The sequence below is a fragment of the Culex quinquefasciatus genome, chromosome 2 (assembly GCF_015732765.1).
Source record: "Culex quinquefasciatus strain JHB chromosome 2, VPISU_Cqui_1.0_pri_paternal, whole genome shotgun sequence".
Taxonomy (NCBI): domain Eukaryota; kingdom Metazoa; phylum Arthropoda; class Insecta; order Diptera; family Culicidae; genus Culex; species Culex quinquefasciatus.
In genome coordinates this window covers 81269829-81294208 of record NC_051862.1, presented here as the reverse complement: position 1 = coordinate 81294208, position 24380 = coordinate 81269829, and the positions used below count along the sequence as shown (strand labels likewise).

The 24380-nt window shown below is 34.0% G+C and overlaps 1 protein-coding gene across 5 annotated transcripts in view; it reads left to right on the top strand.

Annotated features, from left to right (window-relative positions):
* The window catches only part of LOC6051898, a 265226-nt gene that overhangs the window by 219576 nt on the left and 21270 nt on the right, over positions 1–24380 (top strand). The window contains exon 7 of one of the 5 annotated variants that reach the window (XM_038251874.1): positions 17657–17761. The exons of the other annotated variants lie outside the window; for them this stretch is intronic. Coding sequence (XP_038107802.1) covers positions 17657–17761 — 105 coding nt within the window. The remainder of the gene's footprint in view (positions 1–17656; positions 17762–24380) is intronic. 5 annotated transcript variants of the gene reach the window in all.

The following is a 24380-nucleotide window of genomic DNA, read 5'->3' as shown; positions in this document are numbered from 1 at the left end:
TCACGCAAATCGAAGTGTGGTCGGGGCAACTTTTCCCGATTTCGTGAGCATGAGCATGAGAGTGGTTGGTCCCATGGTTGTCCTTCTCCGTTGCTGAACAGAACTGTAATATCCTTTCAGCACTACTGATCATAGGCTCCGACGATCTAGTGGTGTTTACCTTATCAACAGCATGTATGAATGCGCTGGAAAGATAAAACACCATGATTTCTAAAACTAGATCAGTTGCGAATAGGTAACAGTCATTGGCCACCAACGGCGCCCGCCATGTCAGTTTGTAGATCTCGATTTTAAGGGACGGGAATGTTAGTTAGCTCAGGTTGCTACTAGGGCAGCTGATTTACTCTGTGCTTACACCCCACAAGCGCCAGGAACCTGAAAACTTGTTAGTAGGATAGGGTGTTTGGTCAGGATTCATCATAGAAGATGATGATGCGACCCAAAATCATAGTGTTTTTTGAAAGGTATTATATTTTATTCTCAAGGCAAACAATCGGATGCTGCGGATGAGACATTTCCCGTTTAAAGCTAAGAACAAGATTGTCCGTTCGACGCATTGGTGAACGCAGAACGCTGTGCCAGTTCGATTTTTCCATCAACTGTCAGTCGAACAATCTGCAGGGGTTGCTTTGTTCAATGGTCGATGACTGGCAGGCTATGATGACAGGCGCAAAATTTTGCGTCTGCGTTCAGGCCTGACGGACAATCTTGTTCTTACCTTAACTGTTGGTATTCGATGCTGTGATTTTTGGTACAAAAAAGTAGGCTGTTTCGTCGTTCAAGAATGACAGGAAAAGGAAGTAGTTTCACGACGGAATTGCAAAACTTTTTTTTTGCCATTCCGTAGTTTAACTTTTGACTTTGCCTGCCATTCTGTTCCAAAAATAACAGAATCGAATAGCAACACTTTTCAAAATAAATGCTGTGAACCTCGTCGTTTATATTTACAACTCGTTGCCACTTGTTGCATAAACTTTTATTTCGTGATTCGATTTTCCATGTGATTTTTTTGGGCTTCGGATAGTTTAGCCTGGATTGTTTAAAAAAATGGAACGGAAAAATCAATCTGATCCTAATGATCGAAGTTTTTAGAACTGATTATTCCTGCTTGCCAGTCTTGCCATAGCTCGAGTACATGTTGTTCTTTGCCGGCAAAATAATGCATTTCAAGACCATTGTATCATCTTCAGCAAATCACTGCCCAAACCTGCTATCCTTACTGCTACACTGAAATAAAAAAATAGTACCAAATTCTTTATTCTAGGAACTTTGCCTCTTTTCCTTATTTAGTATTCGGGTTTTTTGGATTACTTAATAAGGAAAGGAGCCAAAATTCCTAGAATTTAGAATTTTGCTACTTTTTTTTCAGTGTAGACTATTCACATTAAATATCAAGAGTCCACATAATATTCAGTCAAACTTGACCCCACTCAATCGAAGCTTCACTGACCAAACCCACGGCCAAGATCATTCTATCAGCTCTGTATTGGTCTAATATATTTGGGCAATAACTCTGCATCCCGATGGTGATAAGCTTTCCCCGCTCCCCCTTTCTGAGCAGCTGGTTGATGTTTGACCACGCTTTCCGTTCAGCAGGTTGTTGGGCACAGCACCAACCCCTAGAAATGCCACGAATCGATAGCCATCGCGAGAAGCAATAAATTAATTTATTAAAATAATTTCCCCACTCGGTAACCAAATGAAGCAGTTTTCTGTGCGCGAGGCTCAATATCATCATCATCATCATCGTCGTCATTCTGGATTGGAGCTTTGTGCACAGTTGAAAAACATTAAATTTAAGTACTAAACATTTCACACAAATTTCAAAATTTCAAATTTATAAATATAAATGTATTCTAGTAAACCTAAATTTAATAATTTTTTCAAAACGAAATTTTTAACGGTTTAGTGACTGTGGCGCTTTGTGTGTGAGTTACGACAAATGGGCGATAACATGCTAAACTGAGTTAATGGAAATCAGAATTACAAATTTCCATCAGTCGTATTTATCGGCCAGGACCGCATCTGGAGGGGGTACCTTGCCCTCCCATGCTGGTGGGAAATATTAGCAAATCAACATTCTGCCGGCCCCATCAGCTAAACGGAGCGTGATAAAATTTACAATCAACAGGATTTGCTGCTACCAACCTGACGATCAGCATGATTTGAAAGCCATTGCCACAGATATTAATTCTGCCAATCAGGATTCTTTGCAGAGGAAGAGGAAAAGCTGGTTTGTTTCCGGTGCAACGAGTCGAGAAAAGCTGGAAAACTATTGCAAACCTCCGAACGAACAATTCATGGCTACTGAGCTGGAAGTAACCTCGACTGAGCACACAGCTGGGTTTTGTGTGTGTGTGTGTGTGCGGAATTATTGCTCTGAATAAGTTCCCATCATTTGCCTGAGTGGAGGTTTCGAGCATGGATCAGCTATGCTTAATGAATTGTTTGCATTTTAATGTTACATTGGTTTGAAGCGTATTGAAGTGTTGCCAAGATACGTACCTTTCAATCTCGTTGACCTGGGATGGAAAAAGTAAAAAAGTTTGATCTGTATTTCGGAATCCTGTTGCGCAAGGAATTAGCAATTTCTTGTATTTTTTTTTATTTTTTTTATTTGGATGAAATTTTGGGTTTACAATTCTCCACACAAGTTTTAACAAAAATTTGCCAGCTATCCATACAACAAGGCTGAAAAATATTTGAAAACTGACACAAACAGATTTAAAATATTTTCCTGATTTTCTAATCGATTTGGTGCCTTCAATAAAGTTGACAACACTCTCAACTTAGGACTCCTCAGAACAAATAGTTACATTCTTAAAAAAACAAAATTTCGACTTTTTACACCAAAAGTGGAATGCGCAAATCATAACCATATTTGAAAAGCATTTTTAGATGACAATTAATGTCATGTTTTGAACTACATGTTGGGCAAAATTTTATTTGGCAGTGTTGCCAGTTTTTCGTTAACATAATTTTTTTTTGTAAAATTAGAAAAAAAAATATTATGACTGTATTATGAGATATGAAATCAATTAACATAAATTTGGATATCTTGAACCATTTTTACACCCAAAATTCGAGAGAATCGTTCCCTCAATTTTTTTTGTGGGATCAGCGACAAAATCGAGAGAGTAATGCTACCAACTCACACCATCATAACAAATGAGTTCATTCGTTTTTTTGAAACAATAAATCTCCAATAAGTGCCATAAATCGACATTTGATCACTCTCTGCTCATCAAGCTGTGGCGGCCGAGGCAGTTAAGTCATTGGGTTAGTATGTCAAAGGTCTCTGGTTCAATTCTCGTAGTCGACACTTTTGGTTTTTTGTTTCGACGGATGAACTTTTTTTTGCAAATGAACCTCAAGAGAATAATTCTCTCGCCCATCTCGAGCTGTGTTCTCTGTGTCCGTTTTTGGGTGAAGTTTTTTTTCGCAAATAGAGGACAAAAAATGTAATCTGTTGACTATGACAATAGTTGGTCAAAACACAATTTTTCAAAAAAAAAAATCTGATTTTTGAACATGTGGAAAAAGTCGATTTTTATCAGATTTAAAATTTTAATTGAAATCGAAAAATTCTCTACACCCAAAATTCAGAATCGAGATAATCGTTCTCTCAAAATTTATTGAGGGCTCAGTGCCAAAATCGATAGAATAATGGTACGAACTCACACCATCATAACAAATGAGTTCATTCGTTAGTTGAATCAATAAATCTCCAACAAGTGTCATACATCGACTTCTGACTTCTCCATGGTCACCAAGCTGTGGTGGCCGAGGCAGCTAAGTCACTGGATTGGTTTGTCAAAGGTCTCTGGTTCGATTCCCGTTGTCGACACTTTTGGTTTTTTGTTTGACGGATGAACTTTTTTTGCAAATGAACCTCGAGAGAATAGTTCTATCGCCCATCTCGAGCTGTGTTCTCTGCGTCCGTGAATGGTACCACTATTCTCTCGACTCGAGACCATCATTCTCTCGGACTAGAGCTGCCAGTTTTGGGTGTACATAAATTTACATAGCATGCACCATTTTCGCAATATATCCACTTACTATTGTTTTTTATGTGTTATCAAGACTTTTTTTAGCTGTAAAAGTTATTACCAAGCTTGACCAACTCTGAACACATTTTAATCGAGGTTTCTGTAAATCACGAAAACAGCGTTAAATTTTAAGTGACGTTTTCTAAACAAATATTCATCCGATTGCCAATCGCAGAATATGAAAGTATCGTGGAATTTTTCGTTCTATCAAATCAAAATGTTTTTGAAAATTTTAACAAAAAAATCCTGCGATATGATTTGATCGAAAATGAATTTTCAACTGATAGGGTTGACGTGAAAATTTAGAAAAAATATTTATTCGACAGATCGAGGAATTTCACAATACTTTCATTTTTTACATTGAAAATCGGAAGCATATTTACTAAGTTATCGTCTCTTTTTAAAATCAACGCTTTTTTGATTATGTAGAAAAGACTTCGTTCTCATCACGTCAAAAATATTTTCGTAGATGGTAAAACTAGGTCATGACTTTTGTAGGTAAAAAAGTCACTTTATCAACCAAAAATCAATAATTTGTGGATAAAGCTCAAAACGGTTTATTATTACTAAATTTATGTAAACAATTTTTCATCGAGATTTGATTTAAATCATTAAAAAATCGACTTACACATTTTCAAAAGTAAGGCTTTTTTCGAGAAATGGGCATCTTTGCTAAACGAATACCACAGGCATAATTTAAAAGATGGTCATATAAAAAAAAAAACAAAAAACAAAATCCACCTTTATGATTGGTTCCTTCCTCACTCTTAACCAAAAAAAATCAGGTCTAAATTTCAACTTTTCGGAAATCAAGTGCCCAGAAATCTTTATTTTTCACATGGATGTCAACGTAAAATTCGACTTCATAAAAGTAACATATCACTCAAAACGGGTTCCAAGTTTGAGACAGGTTTACCAGATCTTCAAACTTTTGAATTCGTTTGGTAGGTCTTTCGATTACCTATTCAACGATGTAGCATTCGGGTATATGATAAAATAATTTTTTTTACATACCGTTAACCGGGGTGACTTTTATAGGATTTCAATTTGTTTTTGGAATATTTTCAACAGGTAAGGTTTTTCTCAAGATTAATATTTCTGAAACATGTACTGGGGTAGAACCCACAAAGTTCATGCACTATTTTGGAAAAATAGTTACGTTGAAAATTCTTAGTTTAAATTCCGGAGAGACTTTGATAGCAATAGAATTTCTTGTTAAAATCATATTCAAGATGTTCAAACTTTATTTGACATCACTTAAGTAGCTAATATAGATTTTAAGAAAAAAAAAACAATGTTTTTATTTAGTTAACTATGTGTATAAGCTTTTTACCAAAAAAACATATAAATTTTAGGTAAAATTGTTAAAAAGTCGGAATGTTGCCTGAAATTTGTTAAATTGGGGTTGTTTATAAAATTATTGATTTATATTGCATTTTATACTGAATTTGAAGCACGAATTACAAGTTTTCACATTTTTCATGGAATTTGTTAAACTGAAATTGCCTATAAATTTGGAGATTTTATTTAATTGTGTTTCAAAAACACATATTATATATTGTTTACATACTTATTACACCTTCTCCTAGTGGAAAATTGTCCAAAGAATCCGAAAATGCATTTCTTTTTTCGATTGAAAATCATGTTCATTAAGAAAATCATGACACTTTGAGAAGTTTAAAACAATGACATACATCAACATTTTCTTAACTATAATTAACTAACTTTTTGAACTTTTCAACATTTTATGAAAAGTTTTTCTTGAGGTTCTTTGAACACTTCTCTACAACGGTCAGTATGATTCTAAACCATTCCGTACGTATTTTAATTGTATTCCTCATTCATTCATTCATTCAATCGCAAACCTATCAAAGTCAGCCCGGCTATTAAAGTCGCCCCGTTTTACGGTAACTTCTGGAGCAACACGAGAAAAGGGCGGATAAGCACTTTGACAGCTGGAACTATTTTGCAAGTTCCAAGACAATAAGTAACTGTTCACAAATCTTGTAATGTCAAACAAAAGCTGGCCTCCACAGCTTCCTTTTAGCACTGCGGGATTTGTTGAATAGTTACCTATTGTCTCGGAGTTTGCATAATAGTTCCAGCTGTCGAAATGCTTATGCGCCCTTTTCAAATGTTGCTTCAGACTTTGAACTACTTATCGAAACTTCATAAAAATCAAAAGGTACGTATGGGACGCTAAACTGAATCGAATTCCAACATTTGAGCAAAATCAGTTCAACCAGTGCTGAGGAAACTGAGTAACAAAAGAAAGAAAAAAGAAAATCAAGGGAAAAACTGTTTTACGCAGCTGTCAATACAATTTTTCAGTCTCTTCAAAAAGATTGCTTGATTCTTCATTCTATAATTTGATAACTCCCGCTCTCGACGGTCCCTTTAATTACGACAACGAGAGAGTCCACTGTATTATATAAAAATATCTTTAATTACGTCATTTGGGCACCGAAGCTAATTGTTAAACAATCAAAAGTTAAAAAAAAATAATATTTTATATTTTAAGAAACAGTAACAGGTCGTGAATATTTTTTATTTGATAAGCTGCTGATGATTAAGTGGCGCTGACTTTGGCTTCTTAAAATTTGATGACTTCGGCTTCGGCTAATCAAATAGACTTAACCACCAGCTTCAACTCTGTCCTCAGCCCTGATAGGTTCCTCTTTTTTTAAAAATTGAATATTCAATGAATAATATTGCAATTTGACGACAATCCTTTTTTTAAATTAATTTATATTTAAACCTTGTTCAAGCAGTTCAAAAAATATTATTTGTGATAAATAAATTTGATTTCAAAAATATATCAATTAAAAACCTGCATTCTCAATTTCGGAAACAATGCTTATAATAAGAATGAACACATAAATTGACCCCCTTCATTCTAATAACTCGTTCTTTTTCGTAGCTAATTTTGAATAATCATTTTTAATGTTTCGTAAAAACATCATTTCGGTAAAAAGATAAAGCGAGTCCAAGTGAGCACACAAGCGAAGAGTTACAAACTAAAAGCTATTAAAAGTTGCGCTTTAAAAATCAGCTCCTAAAATTCTAATTTCGCATAAAAGCCTTATCTAGTGCAATTAAGGTCTCGCCAGAAACCCAGTAACTCTACACCTCTCATCATCATTGCTGCCCAAGCCAGTAGAAGGACTATAATTTTCAACTCACTCTACCCTGAAACCCCCGTCACCAGTGTGAATTATGGCAACTCAATTAAAGCAATAATAGCAACGATTATCATCATTTTGCTTCCGTACGCTCTACCTTGACTTGAGCAGTCGACTTCAGCGCCTAGATTCGTCTGATTATAACAAACCTGTCCTGCTGCCTTTTCGCCAAAACGTGGCCTTGCACACCTTGAACTGCTTGTCGTCGAGTCATCCCCTCTCCGCAAAACAGGGGCAGTTCAAAAGCACAACTCACACATAACTTACCGGCCTTTGAACGGTCGGATGGTGCCTTTCCGGTTCCGTTTCGTACACGGCGCACCTTGGAACGGCCTCGGAACGAGGCAAATTTCGCTAATTATGAAGCTTGGCTGCACCGAATGAATGGAACACTGGGATTGGGACTGGGGTTTGGGTCCTAATCAAGCACTCGTGACGAGACAGGCCCACTCAGTGGTTTTATAATTAATGAAACACATCATCTCTCGGCAAGCTGAGCGGACGTCAGGAACATTCCTCGTAGTTGTTCTGGCCGTCAGTCGAAAGGACAACCATGAGACGTTGTAGCGGCTTTTTGACCAGGGGCAGTGACGTTTTGGGGGAATTCAAGATTTAGTGAAAAAAAAAACAATTTTGAGCCATGTTTCTTTAACCTTAAAAAAAATGTGTATATTTACATGTAATATAAAGCGTGTTTTCATGTAATTAAACCAAATATATTTTTTTCGATATATTCAGCAGACTGTCTCGAAAAAAAATATCTAATTTCTTAAAAAAAACTGGTGGTGCTCTGTTGGATCTGAAATTCGGTAATGAAAACGAATTTCGAATCCAGCGAAGCCAAAATTTTTATTCAATATTGTAAATTTGCATTATTTTTCATGGAATTTTACATGATCATTATTAACAATTTTTTTTGATTGGACACATTTACAATGAAAAACATTTCAATTTCCAATTAATTAAATGTTATCATGAAACCTTTTGGTACATGATAAATAATGTAAATTTACGTGATTAAAATTCCATTATTACATTTTTTTATAAATGAAAAGATGTCCAAAACTGAAAAGGTTGATTTTTGCGAAAATTGGTTTAAGAAACATTGAAGATTAAACCTCTGAGTTTACATCTTTTAAGCCCTTCTAAAATGTTAGTCTTGAATTTGAAAATTTGAAGAAGATCGGAGAGAGGGAGGGATTGTGAGAAGGTTTTTTTTTATTTTCGAACATAACAAAAGAGGGAAAATGAAAACTGAATTATTTTTTTACCTGAATTTACATTGAAAATGGTGCATTTAATCAAGATATTTGTAATGAACTTTGTGATCTTCAATCCGATTTTGTATATGAAAATGAATGGCAATTTTAAGACCGTTTTTTCAATGTTATCTTAATTTTATCATTATTTTTTTCAAATAAAACGGCAACACTACTAAATATTAATTTCCCTTGCTAGGTAATTGTTCAAATTTATCTTTTTTGAATCTTTAAATCATATTAAAAAATAAAATTTTGCCGAAGACATCGAAAAATTGGTTTTCAAATAAAAAAAAATAAAATTCAAATTTCTGGGAGAGTTGCTCAGCCGGGGTTTTCACCAAAAAGAACAAGTTCTAAATTTTGTTATTCGCCATATTGGAAGCCATATAGAATTACAAATTATTTGTTGATTCGCTGTATTTCAACAATTGGAGGTCTTATCTTCAATACCTCAAGCAATTCAGTTAGAAATTTTCTGAACCTTTAAAAAAAACAGAAATTTACAACCATGAACACTATTGAAAAAAACGAAAAACAGAACTTTTTGAGTAAAAAAAATATTCTGACTATATCTAATTAAAAAACAGTGCATTTGATCAAAAATATTTCGATTGCCATTTTCGTTTTACTTTCAAAACTGAAATTAAAAATTTTGTGACCAGAATTTATAATTTTTTCAAAGAACATGTTTTTTTTAAGTGTCATTTTTTCTATACTTCTCGTTAGCTCAAATGAACGGTTTTCCCCCTAAAATATGTTTTCGTTCTTCATTATTTAGAATATTTTAAAATGAGGGTTTTGGGAAATTGTTTTTTTTTTTGTGAAAAAAGTTAATTTACTTTATAAGTTACAGATTTTTGAATATTAACGTACCAGTTTTGTATGGACAGCATGGTTGTTAATCGATAACATTATCGTTGATAATATCTGACGATAACGATAATGGTTATCGTTATCTAAGAGACGATAACGATAATCTATCGTTATTGTTATTCCGATAATTCTATTGGCGATAATCTTATCGCCGATAATGGACGATTAATCATTTTGAAAATCTTTCTAAAATCGATCAATTCAACCATATTATGTTAAATTTTCAATGCTTTCACTAAAAAATATGTTTTGAAAATCTAGTAAGTTTCATAGTAAAATATGTACTCAAAATTGTTCACCAAATATCGCATTTTTTTAAAGTACTCAAATTTTCATAATTTATGATATGTGTACCATAGGAAGTGAAATTTGGTATGCTTTTTCGCTTTACTAAAGTTTTTTTTTTAATGCTAAAATTTTCGCAAATTACCTTTATTTTTAAAAATTCTCAAATTTTCATAATTTGCAATATGGGTATCAAACGAACCAAACTTTTGTATGCTTTTTAAACTTTATGGGATTTTAAATTTTTTTAAATCCTATAATTTTGAAAATTTCCGTATTTTTTCGAAAATTCACAAGTTTTCAAAATATGCAGTATAGGTACCAAACGAAGTGAAATTTTGTATGCTTTTTCGCTTTGTTGGAGTTTTTCGAAATGCTTAAATTTTCACAAATTACCGTATTTTTTCGAAAATACTCAAATTTTCATAATTTGCAGTATGCGTATCAAAGTAAACAAAATTTTGTATCTTTTTTACCTTATAAGAGTTTTTGAAATACTATAATTTTGACAAATAACAGCATTTTTTCGAAAATGCTCAAATTTTCAAAATATGCAATAAGGGTATCAAACGAAGCGAAATTTGAGCCAAATTGGTAAAAGTTTAAGGATCGCATCGTTGAAGTTTCTATGGAAAAAAATGCAAAAATGTCAGGTTTTCGATGTAGCCAAAAGCTGCTAACAATTTGTACGTCCCTGATCTTAACACGTTAAGGTCCAACCTCAACTGTTCGACTCCGAGTGGTTCCGGAAAGGACAAACAAGTTTGCGTTGATCTCCGCAGGTCTGTCCAGATCGCAGAACGCGCTACTAATCATTGACCACCGCAATCTCCTATACACTCCCAGCAGCTGTTTGTGCTGTTGCGTTGATTGGATAACTTCCTGATGACGGCCAAGTGCCTTGTACCACAAAACCCAAACCGACTGCCATGTCGTATTAGGAGGCATTAACTTCCCCGGTCTTCTCTCTGCCTCCGGGACGTATCCGACACCATTATGCGAATTATTCATTGTGTCCGAAAAGTCATTTATCAAAGGCGGGGTCTCCCCCCGAATACCAAGTTGACCAATGAGTCCCGCACGTCCGTCGTGTTCAACACTCATTTACTCTTCCTGATCCTGGAGCTGGGGTCTCCAAAATGACCGGTGACAAACGCCACGCCGACGCGTGGTTTGATGTCCCTTTGATCACACACACCGTATTTCGTACACTCCAAGTCGAAACAGTTGCAACAGTTCAGTCGGCAGCTGCCAACACTGAACTCACGTGGTACCATTTGTGAGGGGTCTGGTGGTGTGGTTGAATGATTAATTGACGTGTCTCCGGATCATCAGTACAGTGAGTGAGTGTGTTTGGGGATTCTCCGAAGAGAAAAGCACAGGTCATCATCGTGGTACAGAACTACAACTCATCAGCACTGGGCGGCTCATCTGAATACGGAGAGCTGGTGATAGATGAACAGTGTTGCCAGGAAGAGTTAGGATGTTTCGTTGCGGGTAAGGTTCTAGATAGGATTAGAAGGAATATTTAATTAACCAAATTCGATTACTCATGATGATGATGTCGTACGCTGGACTGTGAGTGTGTTTTCCCAATGAATTGAATCCATTTTTAACCAATTTTAAATCTTTTAAAATAATTAGAAGAAACTTGGGATTGATTCCAACTTCTCAATATGCCAAATCACCTTGAAATTAATCCAACAACTTGAAACCCAAACCCCGTAAATTCAAAAGCTTAAATAATTAGGTCATGACAATCACATTTCAAAATATGCAAAATTTCAAGATTTATACTTCCATCATGCTTCCACCGCGGTATCACATCGTGCTGATTCCCCTGTTTTGGCTGCTAATCCTCTTCACCGTCAAATCCTACCGTTATGCCGTGATGATGTTGATGTCAGTTCAGCCCAGTCCTCAACCCAGACCAAAAGTGGCCATCACCGTGGCCGTATGACGTAAAGCTCAATTTCGATGTCAAGGAAGTTAGCACACGTGTCTGATGTGTGAATGTTCCCGTGTTTGTGTGTTTACCACAATCATCATCAACAACAACAACAACAATTGCAACATCAACAAGCGTTCTGCTACTGTTCAGTCAAACAGAAGTAGGGCTAACTAACTAACCAACTGACATATGATTGTGTTTGTGCACATTTGATCAGGACTCGGTGAATCCTCACACCGTGGCCGTGTGTCCCCATCGTCAGCACTGAGCTCCGACCTCGGTCTCGTCGAATATCTTGAAATTAGATGATGCGTTGAGAGGAATTATCATTTCAGGAGATGTTTGGGCCTAATCGTCACGGTCACCGGGAAATGGTGCTTAATGGGGATTGACGCCCCCTCCTTATAGTTGGGAGTGAAGGACAGCTGCTGTCTAAGCTGATTTTGGTGGTGAAACTAAAGGAAAACTGAGACAGTACTGTTGACGGTAGTAACATTTACATGATTGATTCTTGCATAAAAATATTTTTCGTCTGTATTCCAGGATTTATTTTTAAAAGACTCAGACAACTTCAACTTAGAAAAATATCCAAATATATTGTTCAAACTTAGATAATCCACTTACAAGTGAGCTGAAGCCCTTCTTACAAAATGTGAATATCAGGAAGATTTATATTTTTAATTGAAAATTTTTTTAAATAAATGTTTTAGCAACCAAAACAAAGTGTTGCGTCATTATAAAAGATTTATAAAGTAATTCTATGAACAATTCTATGAGGTTTCAGTCATTCAATTTTTTGTATTTTTTAATCCGGCTAAAACTGTTTTGGTGCCTTCGGTATGCCTAAAGAAGCTTTTATCCATTTAATTTTCCATACAAATTTAGCAGCTGTCCATACAAAAATGATTTATGGAAATTTAAAAATCTTTCGGAGGATTTTTTGATCGATTTGGTGTCTTCGGAAAAGTTGTAGATATGGATAAGGACTACACTGATAAAAAATGATACACGGTTAAAAAAATTGGTGGTTTTTATTTCAATTTTTGTCACATTAACTTAATTTACAAAAAAAAACAGTTTTTCATTTTTTAAATATAATTTAGGGGACATCAAATGGCAACTTTTCAGAAATTTTCAGAATGTGCAAAAAATCTTTGACTGAGTTATGAATTTTTGAACCAAAAATGACTTTTTTCTGAGATATTGCCATGCAAATGTTTAAAAACAGGAAAATTTATGTTTTCTAAGTCTCACCCAATCAACGCACCATTTTCTAATGTCGATATCTCAGCAATTTTCAATGTTAAAATATGAACCATTCGTAAATTTTTATGATCTGTTCCAATTTTTTCTTATTTTTCTAGTTAAGGACTAACATTTCAAAAGGGCGTAATATTGAATGTTTGGCCCTTTTGAAATGTTAGTCCTAATTATAAAAAAAATATTGTTTTTTTAGTGACAAGAAGTGAAATTAAAATTCAGCAAACAAAATTTTAACGTGTATCATTTTTTTCAGTGTAGTCCTTATCTGTAATTACAACTTTTCCGAAGACACCGAATCGAACAAAAAAATTCCTTCAAAAGATACAGATTTCATGTCATTTTTGTATGGACAGCTGACAAATTTGTATGGAAAATTATATGGACAAGCTAATTAATTGCAAAATGGCTTCTTTGGGCACACCGAAAACACCAAAAAAGTTGCAGCCGGATTAAAAAATACAAAAATAAAATAAAAAAAGACCTATTTCGTTGAGAATTAATTCTATATATATTAAACAGCACGGCCGAAAACAAAATTGATCGGATCGAACCCACAATTGGACTGGGTGTTCCCTGACCAAAATGATAAATCCCTTTTTTTTGTTTGGCCATTAGTGTGATCTACGCTGAGTTAGGATGGTCCATACAATAGCAATTGTCGCTGATTTACGCAAAAAAATGCTGTAAAAAACCGAAAATGATTGCTCCAAAATATTTCAACCGATTTTAGATGTCTTTGGAGGCATTAATTTTTTCATTAATAACTCAAGCAAGGAAGAAGTTCGTTAACAGGATTCCAAGACGATTTTTTGAAATATAAACTGAATTTTGCGACGCACCACGCGGCTAAAACGGAAAAAATACGAAATCAAAAAAAATCATTTATTTACTAAAACTGCATTAATTTTACAATTTAAGCGATGACCTGTACTTTTTTGGACATTATTTTTGTTTTAATTGGAAGACGCAACTTTTACTTAAAAAATCTCTTTCTATCTTATTCAACAAAACATGTTTGTTTGATGGGGGTCTTCTAGCCCCACCGACATCGGATGATGATGATCAAGGACCAAAATTACCCCTTAGGAAAACAGTTTCAAAAAAAAATTGAAGATGGGTCTGGGCAACTTTTTTTCAATTTCGTGAGAATTGGTGGAGAATTGCCCATTGATAAAATTAATCCGTAGTTTACAAATTATGCAAGAAGTTCAATTATTTTGTGCTTTTTTTTATTTTTTTGCAGTTCTTTAAATTATTGAAAAGACTACGGGATTTTTGTTAAAGTGGCCAAATATTGAATATTACGCCAATTTAAAATGCTAGTCTTGATTTAAAAATTTTCAAAATATTTTTTTCAAATAGATCGGAAAATTTCACGTATGTTTCATATTTTAACAATGAAAATCGGACCATTACATTACAATGAAAATCGGAGATATCGACATTAGAAAATGGTGGGTTGTTTTGGTGAGATTTAGAAAACTTTAAATTTCGGGTTTCTTTTTCTTAAAACGACTCTATCTCAGCAACCTGAGGTCCAATCTTCAATGTGTCTTAAACAATTTTATAGCAAATTCTGAATTTTTCAAAAAAAATATTTTTAGAAATGGTCACTTATGGTCACTATTTTTTAAAAATTGAAAAACTGCAACTATTTCGCTAAAATCAAACTTTCGGTGGCTATATCTTGAAACCAAAGCCCTTTATCATAAAATCTGTAGAGTACTTTTCGATTGCAAATTAAATTTTGCATTAAAAAATAACGTCAAATTTGTTTTTGCATGAAATTTTTTTTCCAAAAATCACTATTTTTTCAAAAATTCATAACTCGGAGGCAGATCTTTTGACCATGATTCTCTATGGCTCAAAAGTAGCGGATTTTTGTCCCCTAAAACATTTGCAAAATTTGCAAATTTTTTTCTGTGTACCTATTTTTTTCTCAAAAGTCCTCAACAATACCTACAACTTTGCCGAAGACACCAAATTGATCAGAAAATTCATTCAAAAGTTACAGCTGTTTGAATATTCACATACCATTTTTGGACAGCTGCCAAAATTGTATGGAGACTTGTATGGGTGAACCAATGACACAAAATAGCTTATTTGGTCATAGGGAAGGCCCCCACAAAGTTTGAGCAAAATAAAAAAATACAAATAAAAACCATTTCCGATTTTGGTAGAGAATTGCTCCTTTAATTTCAGGGGGAAGCCCCGAGAATGTCCAGAGTCGGACCACCCTAATGAGCTGGTTTACAAAACAAAATGTATTTTTTTTTCTCAAAACAAATTAACAACTACTTTTGCATTCGTTTAAACATGAGGATTTTTTTAGTTTTTTTTAAAGAGATGGATGTATTTATTTTGAAAGGTTTCATTTCATTTATTTGAGCATAAGCAGTTTCTAAATAATAGTTTATGCAACTAGTTGCAAAAAGATATTTTTTTCAGCTTTATTCGTAAATTTATCAAACGATGCAAAATCAAGTTTTGCAACGAGTTCCACACAACTTTTTTTCAATTCTTAAAACACCCTTGGAATAGAAATTAAGTCAATTGTCTATGTGTTTAGTCAGATCATCGATAGAATCAAAACAATATTGAAGAATATAACTTTTCGATACAAGTGCTGAAAAGTTTAACTTTTTAGCATTCATTTCAGTGATAAAAAAGAAAAAAAGTAGGCCTATTCGTCAAGCGAATCGCAAAAAAACATAAACAATTTTTAATTTTTAACAATTTTATTAAAATAATCAATTTCGAAGTATTCTTTTCGAGTTCTTGTAATGCTTAAAACGTTTAAAACATCATAAAAAATGAAACAGCAAATAAAGGATTCAACGTTTTAATATAATTTGTGTTTTTAAATGCATTATATTTCAGTTCGACGCCGTCATGCTATCTTGTCGCACCCACCATTTTGACGTTCCGAGAAAAACGCGTTTTAATGTTTGACCTTGAATAAACAAAAACGAAAGCACGCAATGTAAACAAAAACAAACACGTTTTGTTTGACTTATCGTTCTATAAATTGTCCCGAAGTTTGATTGAAGTTGCTTTCTGGAGTCCCGTGTTATAATTACAAATGTTTACGGTAGTCTAACTTGTACGTGCGTCAAACGCGTTCTGACCTTAAATTCCTTTGACCAGTTGTCACACTTACATAAATTTTCAGGCTATGTCAAGAAAGCACGACAAGATTGAAACTTCTTTCATATGAAAAATGACAGAAATGCCCGGAGTTGGTTTCTATTAAATGTCTCAGGATTGCAATCGAATTTTGGGGAACTGTGAGGGTCAGAAAGTCAAAAGGCCCAAAATCGACTCGAGAGTAACGACTTGTCATACCAAAAGTTGCATTATGAATAGTTTCCAAGATATCCAACCCCATTTGACGGTTACCCAAGAGTAGATCATCATAACCTCATCCACATAAATGTATAAGTGAAGATAGTCACTCCAGAGGGAATCCGCTACACTTGGGCCAATCACACACACAAACACACAAGTGTGGCATCAAGTGGCACCCCGACCGCGGATCTATCCAGCTCACTCGAAAACCCCGGGTATCGTTGCCACTGTAGTGGCCCGAATCGATCCGGAAAGCAATTAATTCCTGCGTAATGTGGTTTTCGCGCCGGGGAAGGCAGCCAGACTAGTTGAATTAGTTTTTAGCACTTGACGGTGGCGGCACACACGTGTGGGATGATTTCATTTGCTCCCTCGGTGGAGCTCAACTAAAGGTTTTTGAGGTTAGGCGCGCCCCCATCATCATCATCCGCGATTGGGCGCGTGAAATTTAATTAGATTGCTTAGCTTTGCGTTTTTCGAGCGAACTGAAAGAGCTTAGCTTGCGACCACAAACCGGGAATATATTTTAAATAAATTTGACGGAAGCTGATTTTGGTTTTGTGGGTTTTGGGTGGAGGGTGCGCAAAATTTCATGCGTGATTATTTCCAATCACTTTTAGGGGGACTTTTTTTTAAATAAGCTGAATTGTGGCTTTTGCACTAATTAGACTGTTATTCAAACTCTATGAGGTGAAAAGAATACTATTTCCATTCAATGCTGATATGTTTGTGGTACTCTTGATCCTGATTAAAATATTTGATAGAAATGTGATTACAGTGCACAGCAGTGCAATTATGTAATAAAATGTTAACTAGGATAAATGCAGAATAAGATTGCTGTAAAATAGTTTTTTTCGTGTGCAAAGCTGCAAATTTATTTTAAAAATATTCAATAATTCAAATTAAGTATTCACAAAAAGATAAAAAGAGAAGGATTGTTCAGGAAAATTGCCCAATTACTCAATTTTGCATAGAAACGTGTCTAATCCATCATTCACCAGATTCGTTTTCAACTAAACCCTGCTCCATACAAAGCGCTCAGCCAATTTACACAAACACACCCGGACTACCCTGCTAAGCCTGTACTTACTAATGGTTTTGATCGTTTAACTGCCGTTTGCAGTGATTGGTATCGATGTCTAGCCCATCAGGGAGCCACTTCCATCCGTCCATCCACGGGAAATCTCGCATAAGCTGCTCCTAGAGAACCGATTCCAGCTCAAACTCAAAACATCAGTCCAAAGTCCAGTTCGTACAGAAAGACACGAACCAATCGCATCAATTTGCTAAGCTGCCAGCTAATCCTCCATCCCAGAGAGCCTCTGCTTTCGATTTTCCGTCCTGCCAAGTACACAAGTCTATCCAAAGTGACCCTTTTTCTCCACTTTATCCTCCCCTTTTTTTTCTTTTCCACCCTTTTTTTTCTTCGGTTTTTGTTTTCAGACCCCGTCGAGTATTACCGGGAGCACATTTGGCTTGCTAATATCATCCCCGGCGAGGATCTGTCCCGATTGTCCCAGCTGTGGAAGTTGACCCAAGTGGTGCAAGGTTGTTGTTTGCGTCTCACGTCCTCCCCCTCCATCCTTTTTTTTGAAAATGTGTGGCCTTTTTTGAGATTTGGGAGTGTGTGAGTGACTCGATTTTGGTTTTGTGTTTGAAGAGTGCGTTTACTAACCTTGACAAATTTTGTTTCCTATTAAAAAAAATGATTATTTAAGCGAGAATTTTAAAATTTGATTGGCATCAGTGTGAAGTTTGTACTGCAGTAAAAATGTAGCAGTATCATCAAAAGCGAGATTAATTGAATTATTCCTGCTCATGATCCCCAATAAAGCAATTCTCAGCTGTTCATACGAAATTGGTTCGTTAATATTCGAAAATCTGTAAGTTTTTATGGAATATTATGATGAGGACTCTTCAGGAAAAAAAGGTACACGAAAAATAATCAAAAAAATAATTTGCAGATATCAGATTTTTTTTAATTTTGAAATTTTAAGAGAACAAAAAAAACCGCAGCTTTTGAGCCATAGAGAAGCATAGAAAAAAATGTCGCCTAGATATTTTTTTTTATTTTTTTTTTTAAGAAACAAACGGTAGTAAAAACCCATTTTTGTTTTCATTTATTTAAATGTTGTTGCGACGAAAAGCGCCGATTCCACTTTGCGAAGATGTGTGTCTGAGGTTATTGTCCGTGATTTACTTTACTATTGTAAGTCCTTGATTGTTGTTGTTCTGTGTGACAGAGCGAATTAGAGGGAAACCAGCAGCAAACGCTTTATTTTATTAAATTTGCTTGCTTTTTTCGCGCGTACCGTTCATAAGGAAACAACTAGTGCACGAAAGAACACAATCTGGCAATTTGACGATTTTGGTGGGATATTGTTGGACCAGGACAACCGATTGTAAGATCATTAATTTATACATAAAATACATGCTAATAAATGTTTGTAGCTTTTAGCTGATAACCACAAAACTGCGGTGATTCTGCTTAATTGGCGGCAACAAATCCTTCTCAACAAATGTTAAACCAAATTTCAAGGTATAGCCACATAAAGTTTAATTTTAACTAAAAATATCTCGCTTTTTTTTTAATTGCGTCCAGGATTGTCTGTCTTTGAACTTTTCTTTTTGGAGAAGTTAAAAAATCAAACAAAATTTCCAGTTACAATTAAACTAAAAGTGCACCTCATCAAAAAATCTAGGAAGTACTTTTCGATTGCAAATGTGATTTCACATAAATAATTGAAGAGCAATTCTCTCATATTTCGATCATTCGATTTTTTTTTAATTTATAAACGGGCTGAAACTTTGTTGGTGCCTTCGGTATGCCCAAAGAAGCCATTTTGCATCATTAGTTTGTCCATATAATTTTCCATACAAATTTGGCAGCTGTCCATACAAAAATGAATTTTTGAATTTTTTGACCGATTTGGTGTCTTCGGCAAAGTTTAAGCTATGGATAAGGACTACACTGAAAAAATGATACACGGTAAAAAAAATTGGTGATTTTTCATTAAATTTTGTATCACTAAAACTTGATTTGCAAAAAAAAAATATTTTTATTTTTTGATTTGTTTCAGGGGACATCAAATGCCAACTTCAGTACAAATTAAAAAAAAAATCGAAATATTGTTCGCAAAATTTTTTCAACATATATTTATTTCGATGTAAAATCAAATTTGCAAACAAAAAGCACAAAAGTGAAATTTTGATAAAGTGCACCGTTTTTAAATTATAGCCATTTTTAGGTTTTCTTTTGCAAATAGTCGCAGTTTTTCTTTTTTTTTTAATTAGTGCAATTAGTGAAATAATGTTTTTTTGAAGAGCTGACAAAGTTCACTATATTTTTCTTTTTTGAACTTTTTTGTTACGATATACAATGCAAGTGTTTAAAAACAGGAAAATTGGTGTAACATATGAAACATTCGTGAAATTTTCCGATCTTTGCGAAAACAATATTTTCAAATCAAGACTAACATTTCAAAAGGGCATAAAATTGAATGTTTGGCCCGTTTGAAATGTTAGTCTTGCTTTTAAAATTTATAAATATTTTTTTTCGAAAAGATCCGAAAATTTCACGAATGTTTCATATTATATCATTGAAAATCGGACCATTAGTTGCTGAGATATCGACATTAGAAAATGGTGTGTTGTTTGGGTGAGACTTAGAAAACAACAACTCGTGCTTTCCATTTCATCAGGGCACAAAACTTTTGTAAACAAGAGTGTATCCCTCTCACAACTTATGTAAACTGTAATTTGAGTGAAAGGGATACACAATAGTTTACAAAAGTTTTGTGCCCTTTTGAAATGTTAGGCTCCAATTTTCCTGTTTTTAACCTTTGTATGGCAATATCTCAGCAACTAAGGGGCGTATCAACAAAGTTTAAAAAAGCAAAATATAGAGAATTTTCTCAGCTTTTCAAAAATATTATTTTCAAAAGTGGGTAAACATGTGCATTAATTTAAGAAAATTAAAAACTGCGACTATTTTCAACAAAGTCACCTAAAAATGGATTGAACTTGAAAACGGGCACTTTATCAAAAGAGCAATTCTCTGAGATTTCGGTCATTCGATTTTTTCTGTATTTTTTAATCCGGCTGAAACTTTTTTTGTGCCTTCGGTATGCCCAAAAAAGCCATTTTGCATCACTAGTTTGCCCATATAATTTTCCATACAAATTTGGCAGCTGTCCATACAAAATGATATGTGAAAATTCAAAAATCTGTATCTTTTGAAGGAATTTTTGATCGATTTGGTGTCTTCGGCAAAGTTGTAGGTATGGATATGGACTACACTGGAAAAAATGATACACGGTAAAAAAATTTGGTGATTTTTAATTTAACTTTTGTCACTAAAACTTGATTTGCAAAAAACACTATTTTTAATTTTTATTTTTAATATGTTTTAGAAGACATAAAATGCCAACTTTTCCGAAATTTCAGAATGGGCAAAATCTTTGACCGAGTTATGATTTTTGAATCAATACAGATTTTTCAAAAATCGAAATATTGGTCGCAAAATTTTCAACTTCATTTTTCGATGTAAAATCGATTTTGTACTCGTGATAAAGTGCACCGTTTTCAAGTTATAACCAATTTTAGGTAACTTTTTGAAAATAGTCGCAGTTTTCATTTTTTTAGTGCCCATGTTTGCCCATCTTTGAAAAAATATTTTTGAAAAGCTGAGAAAATTCTCTATATTTTGCTTTATTGAACTTTGTTGATACGACCCATAGTTGCTGAGATATTGCCATGCAAAGGTTAAAAACAGGAAAATTGATGTTTTCTAAGTCTCACCCAAACAACCCACCATTTTCTAATGTCGATATCTCAGCAACTATAGGTCCGATTTACAATGTAAAACATAAAACATTCGTGAAATTTTCCGATCTTTTCGAAAAAATATTTTCAAAAATTTAAAATCAAGACTAACATTTCAAACGGGCCAAACATTCAATATTACACCCATTTGAAATGTTAGTCTTGATTTAAAATTCTTGAAAATATTTTTTTCGAAAAGATCGGAAAATTTTACGAATGTTTCATGTTTTAACATTGTAAATCGGACCTATAGTTGCTGAGATATCGACATTAGAAAATGGTGGGTTATTTGGGTGAGACTTAGAAAACATCAATTTTCCTGTTTTTTAACCTTTGCATGGCAATATCTCAGCAACTATGGGTCGTATCAACAAAGTTCAATAAAGCAAAATATAGAGAATTTTCTCAGCTTTTCAAAAATATTTTTTTCAAAGATGGGCAAACATGGGCACTAATTTTAAAAAATGAAAAACTGCGACTATTTTCAAAAAAGTTACCTAAAATTGGTTATAACTTGAAAACGGTGCACTTTATCAAAAATTCACTAAAGTACTTTTTGATTGCAAATTCGATTTTACATCGAAAAATGAAGTTGAAAAATTTTTGCGACCAATATTTCGATTTTTTGAAAAAATCTGTATTGATTCAAAAAATCATAACTCGGTCAAAGATTTTTTGCCCATTCTGGAAATTTCTGAAAAGTTGGCATTTTATGTCTTCTAAAACATATAAAAAAATAAAAAAAAATAAAAATAGTGTTTTTTTGCAAATCAAGTTTTAGTGATAAAAAGTTAAATAAAAAAATCACCAATTTTTTTTACCGTGTATCATTTTTTCCAGTGTAGTCCATATCCATACCTACAACTTTGCCGAAGACACCAAATCGATCAAAAAATTCCTTCAAAAGATACAGATTTTTGAATTTTCACATATCATTTTTGTATGGACAGCTGCCAAATTTGTATGGAAAATTATATTGGCAAACTAGTGATGCAAAATGGCTTCTTTGGGCATACCGAAGGCACCAAAAAAGTTTCAGCCGGATTAAAAAATACAAAAAATAAAATTTAAGAAAAAAGACCGATTCCGTAGAGAACTGCTCAAAAAGTACTTTTTGATTGCAAATTTGATTTTACATCGAAAAATGAAGTTGAAAAAAATTTGCCACCAATTTTTCGATTTATTGAAAAAAATCAGCATTGATTCAAAAATTCATAACTCGGTCAGTTTCATAACTCGGTTGTTTCAATTATATATTTGTCAGTTTATCGTTTCTTTTTCAAACATGAGCAAAATACTGAACTAAAACATATTTTATGAATTTTACAGACTTTAAAAATTAGGTGTTCTTGTATCAAAATATTCAAACAAATATGAACAGTTCTTGAAATAGATAAATGAAATTTGTTTTGTAATCCAACTTTGGAACACATTCGTTCAAATCAAATTATGTATTATTTTAATTTTTATTAAAAAAAATGTTTCTCAATCGCGAGCAGTTCTGTTAGTTTTACATTCTTGAAAAATAATGTATTCTTGTTTGATTTTTTTTTTTCAATGATCTTATGAGTTTCTTGTTAATCTTTTTATTTTCATATTTTTTTAATAAAAAAAGGTCTTCTCATCTTTTTTGTGATCTTTGTTTTATTTTAAAAAAATAATGTTCTTTCAAATATTTTTTTTCTTTAATTTGTAACATTTTTTATGAGTTTTCCAGCACAACTATTTTTTCAGTGATTCAAGAATATTGTTACAGGCCATTGCATTTTTTTAACTTAATGTCTTTCGGCTCTGACCAAAGGCAAGAAGGAAGTTAACAAAAATATAAAAATTCAAATATCGAGCCATGATCTGAAATCGATACAAAAGTGTATTGAAATGTAATTTACACCAGTCAAGTTGTTTAACAATCATTTGTTTTTCAGAATATCTTTACACGCTTTTGCGGTACTGCATTGCAAATGGTTTTCAGTTGAAGACCAAAATTGGAAAAATCTTGATTGGCAACACCTGTGTCACTCAAAAACTAATCCAGAATATTAAAGTCAAATAATAAATTTCCTGATTGTGACAGCAGTGCCAAATTGATTAACAAACTTGTTTCAAGCTTTACGATTTTCGCCAAAATGAACCCCCAAATCTCAGCTGACGCAAAATTTACGCACTGAGAAGCCTAGCAAATCATAAACCATTCAGCAATAAAAACAGCCATTGATTAGACTTCCCAGCTTTTGCTCCAACCATCCATCCATCGTCAGCAGTACTCAATCAAACCCGCATTGTTTGTCGGATGTCGGACGGATTTGTTGGTCACATTGAACTGAACTTCCCTCCTCCCTACACCAGAAAAAAATTCTCTTCCTTCAAACAAAAAAAAAATACCACATCATCGCTGGCTTCCGTTCAGTTCATCATCGCGAGCTAGAAAGAAAAAAAAAACACAAATACACACTTGGCTTTCCGTTTTCCTTCTTATTGTCGATTCCACCGAAAACCGCAGGCCTCCCTTCCCGGAACCGGATCTTGAAGCCGCCCTCCCCCATCCCCCTCTCAAAAAGCTCCGGGTGGGCAAAATTGATAGCATGAAAATCAAACAAAGCGCAAGATGAAAGCTATTTATGATTTACTCGCTCCCCTCGGCCCAAGCCCACCCACCCACTTGTCGAACAATTTTTCCTCCTCCCCTTCTCTGAGGGAGGATATCGCTGCTTGATTTTTATTGCTTTTCCTGTTCATTGTTTCGAGCCCGTTTCGTTTCAATGGCTGGCTGGCTGACTGTGTGTTATTTGCAGAACATAAAACAAGTGCCAAGGAGCAATTCTCTGGGAGAGAGTGTTGATCAAATTTTGTGTAATTTTCAAAGTAATAAGAAACTTTCTGATGCATTCGTTGTCTTCAGTAGTAAATGGGACATGAACAGCGTTCATGCCAACGGGAACCAGGAAGAAAACTTTTAGAACTTTCATAGTGCATTGCACCATGAAAGTGAACAGTTTTCTTCCTGGTTCCCGTTGGGATGAACTCTGTTCACGTTTACGCGAACTCATTTTTTTTTGTTGAGTGTGACTGTAAAAATGTAGTTATCAATTTTCCCTAAAGACATATTTTTTACAATTGATTGTAAAAATAGTAGGACGATTAATTTAACAACAAATGCGCAATGGTTTTGTCGTAAATAAGATTATCAAACAATTCATGCATAAAGAATAATATTATGAATTAGGTTGAATACCGATTTTTCACATGCTGTACGAGCGATGAACTGGAATGTGAAAGCTGCCAATTAAAAAAAAACAGAATAAACTGCCCATGTTCGCATAAATGTCCCATATGCAAACTGAAA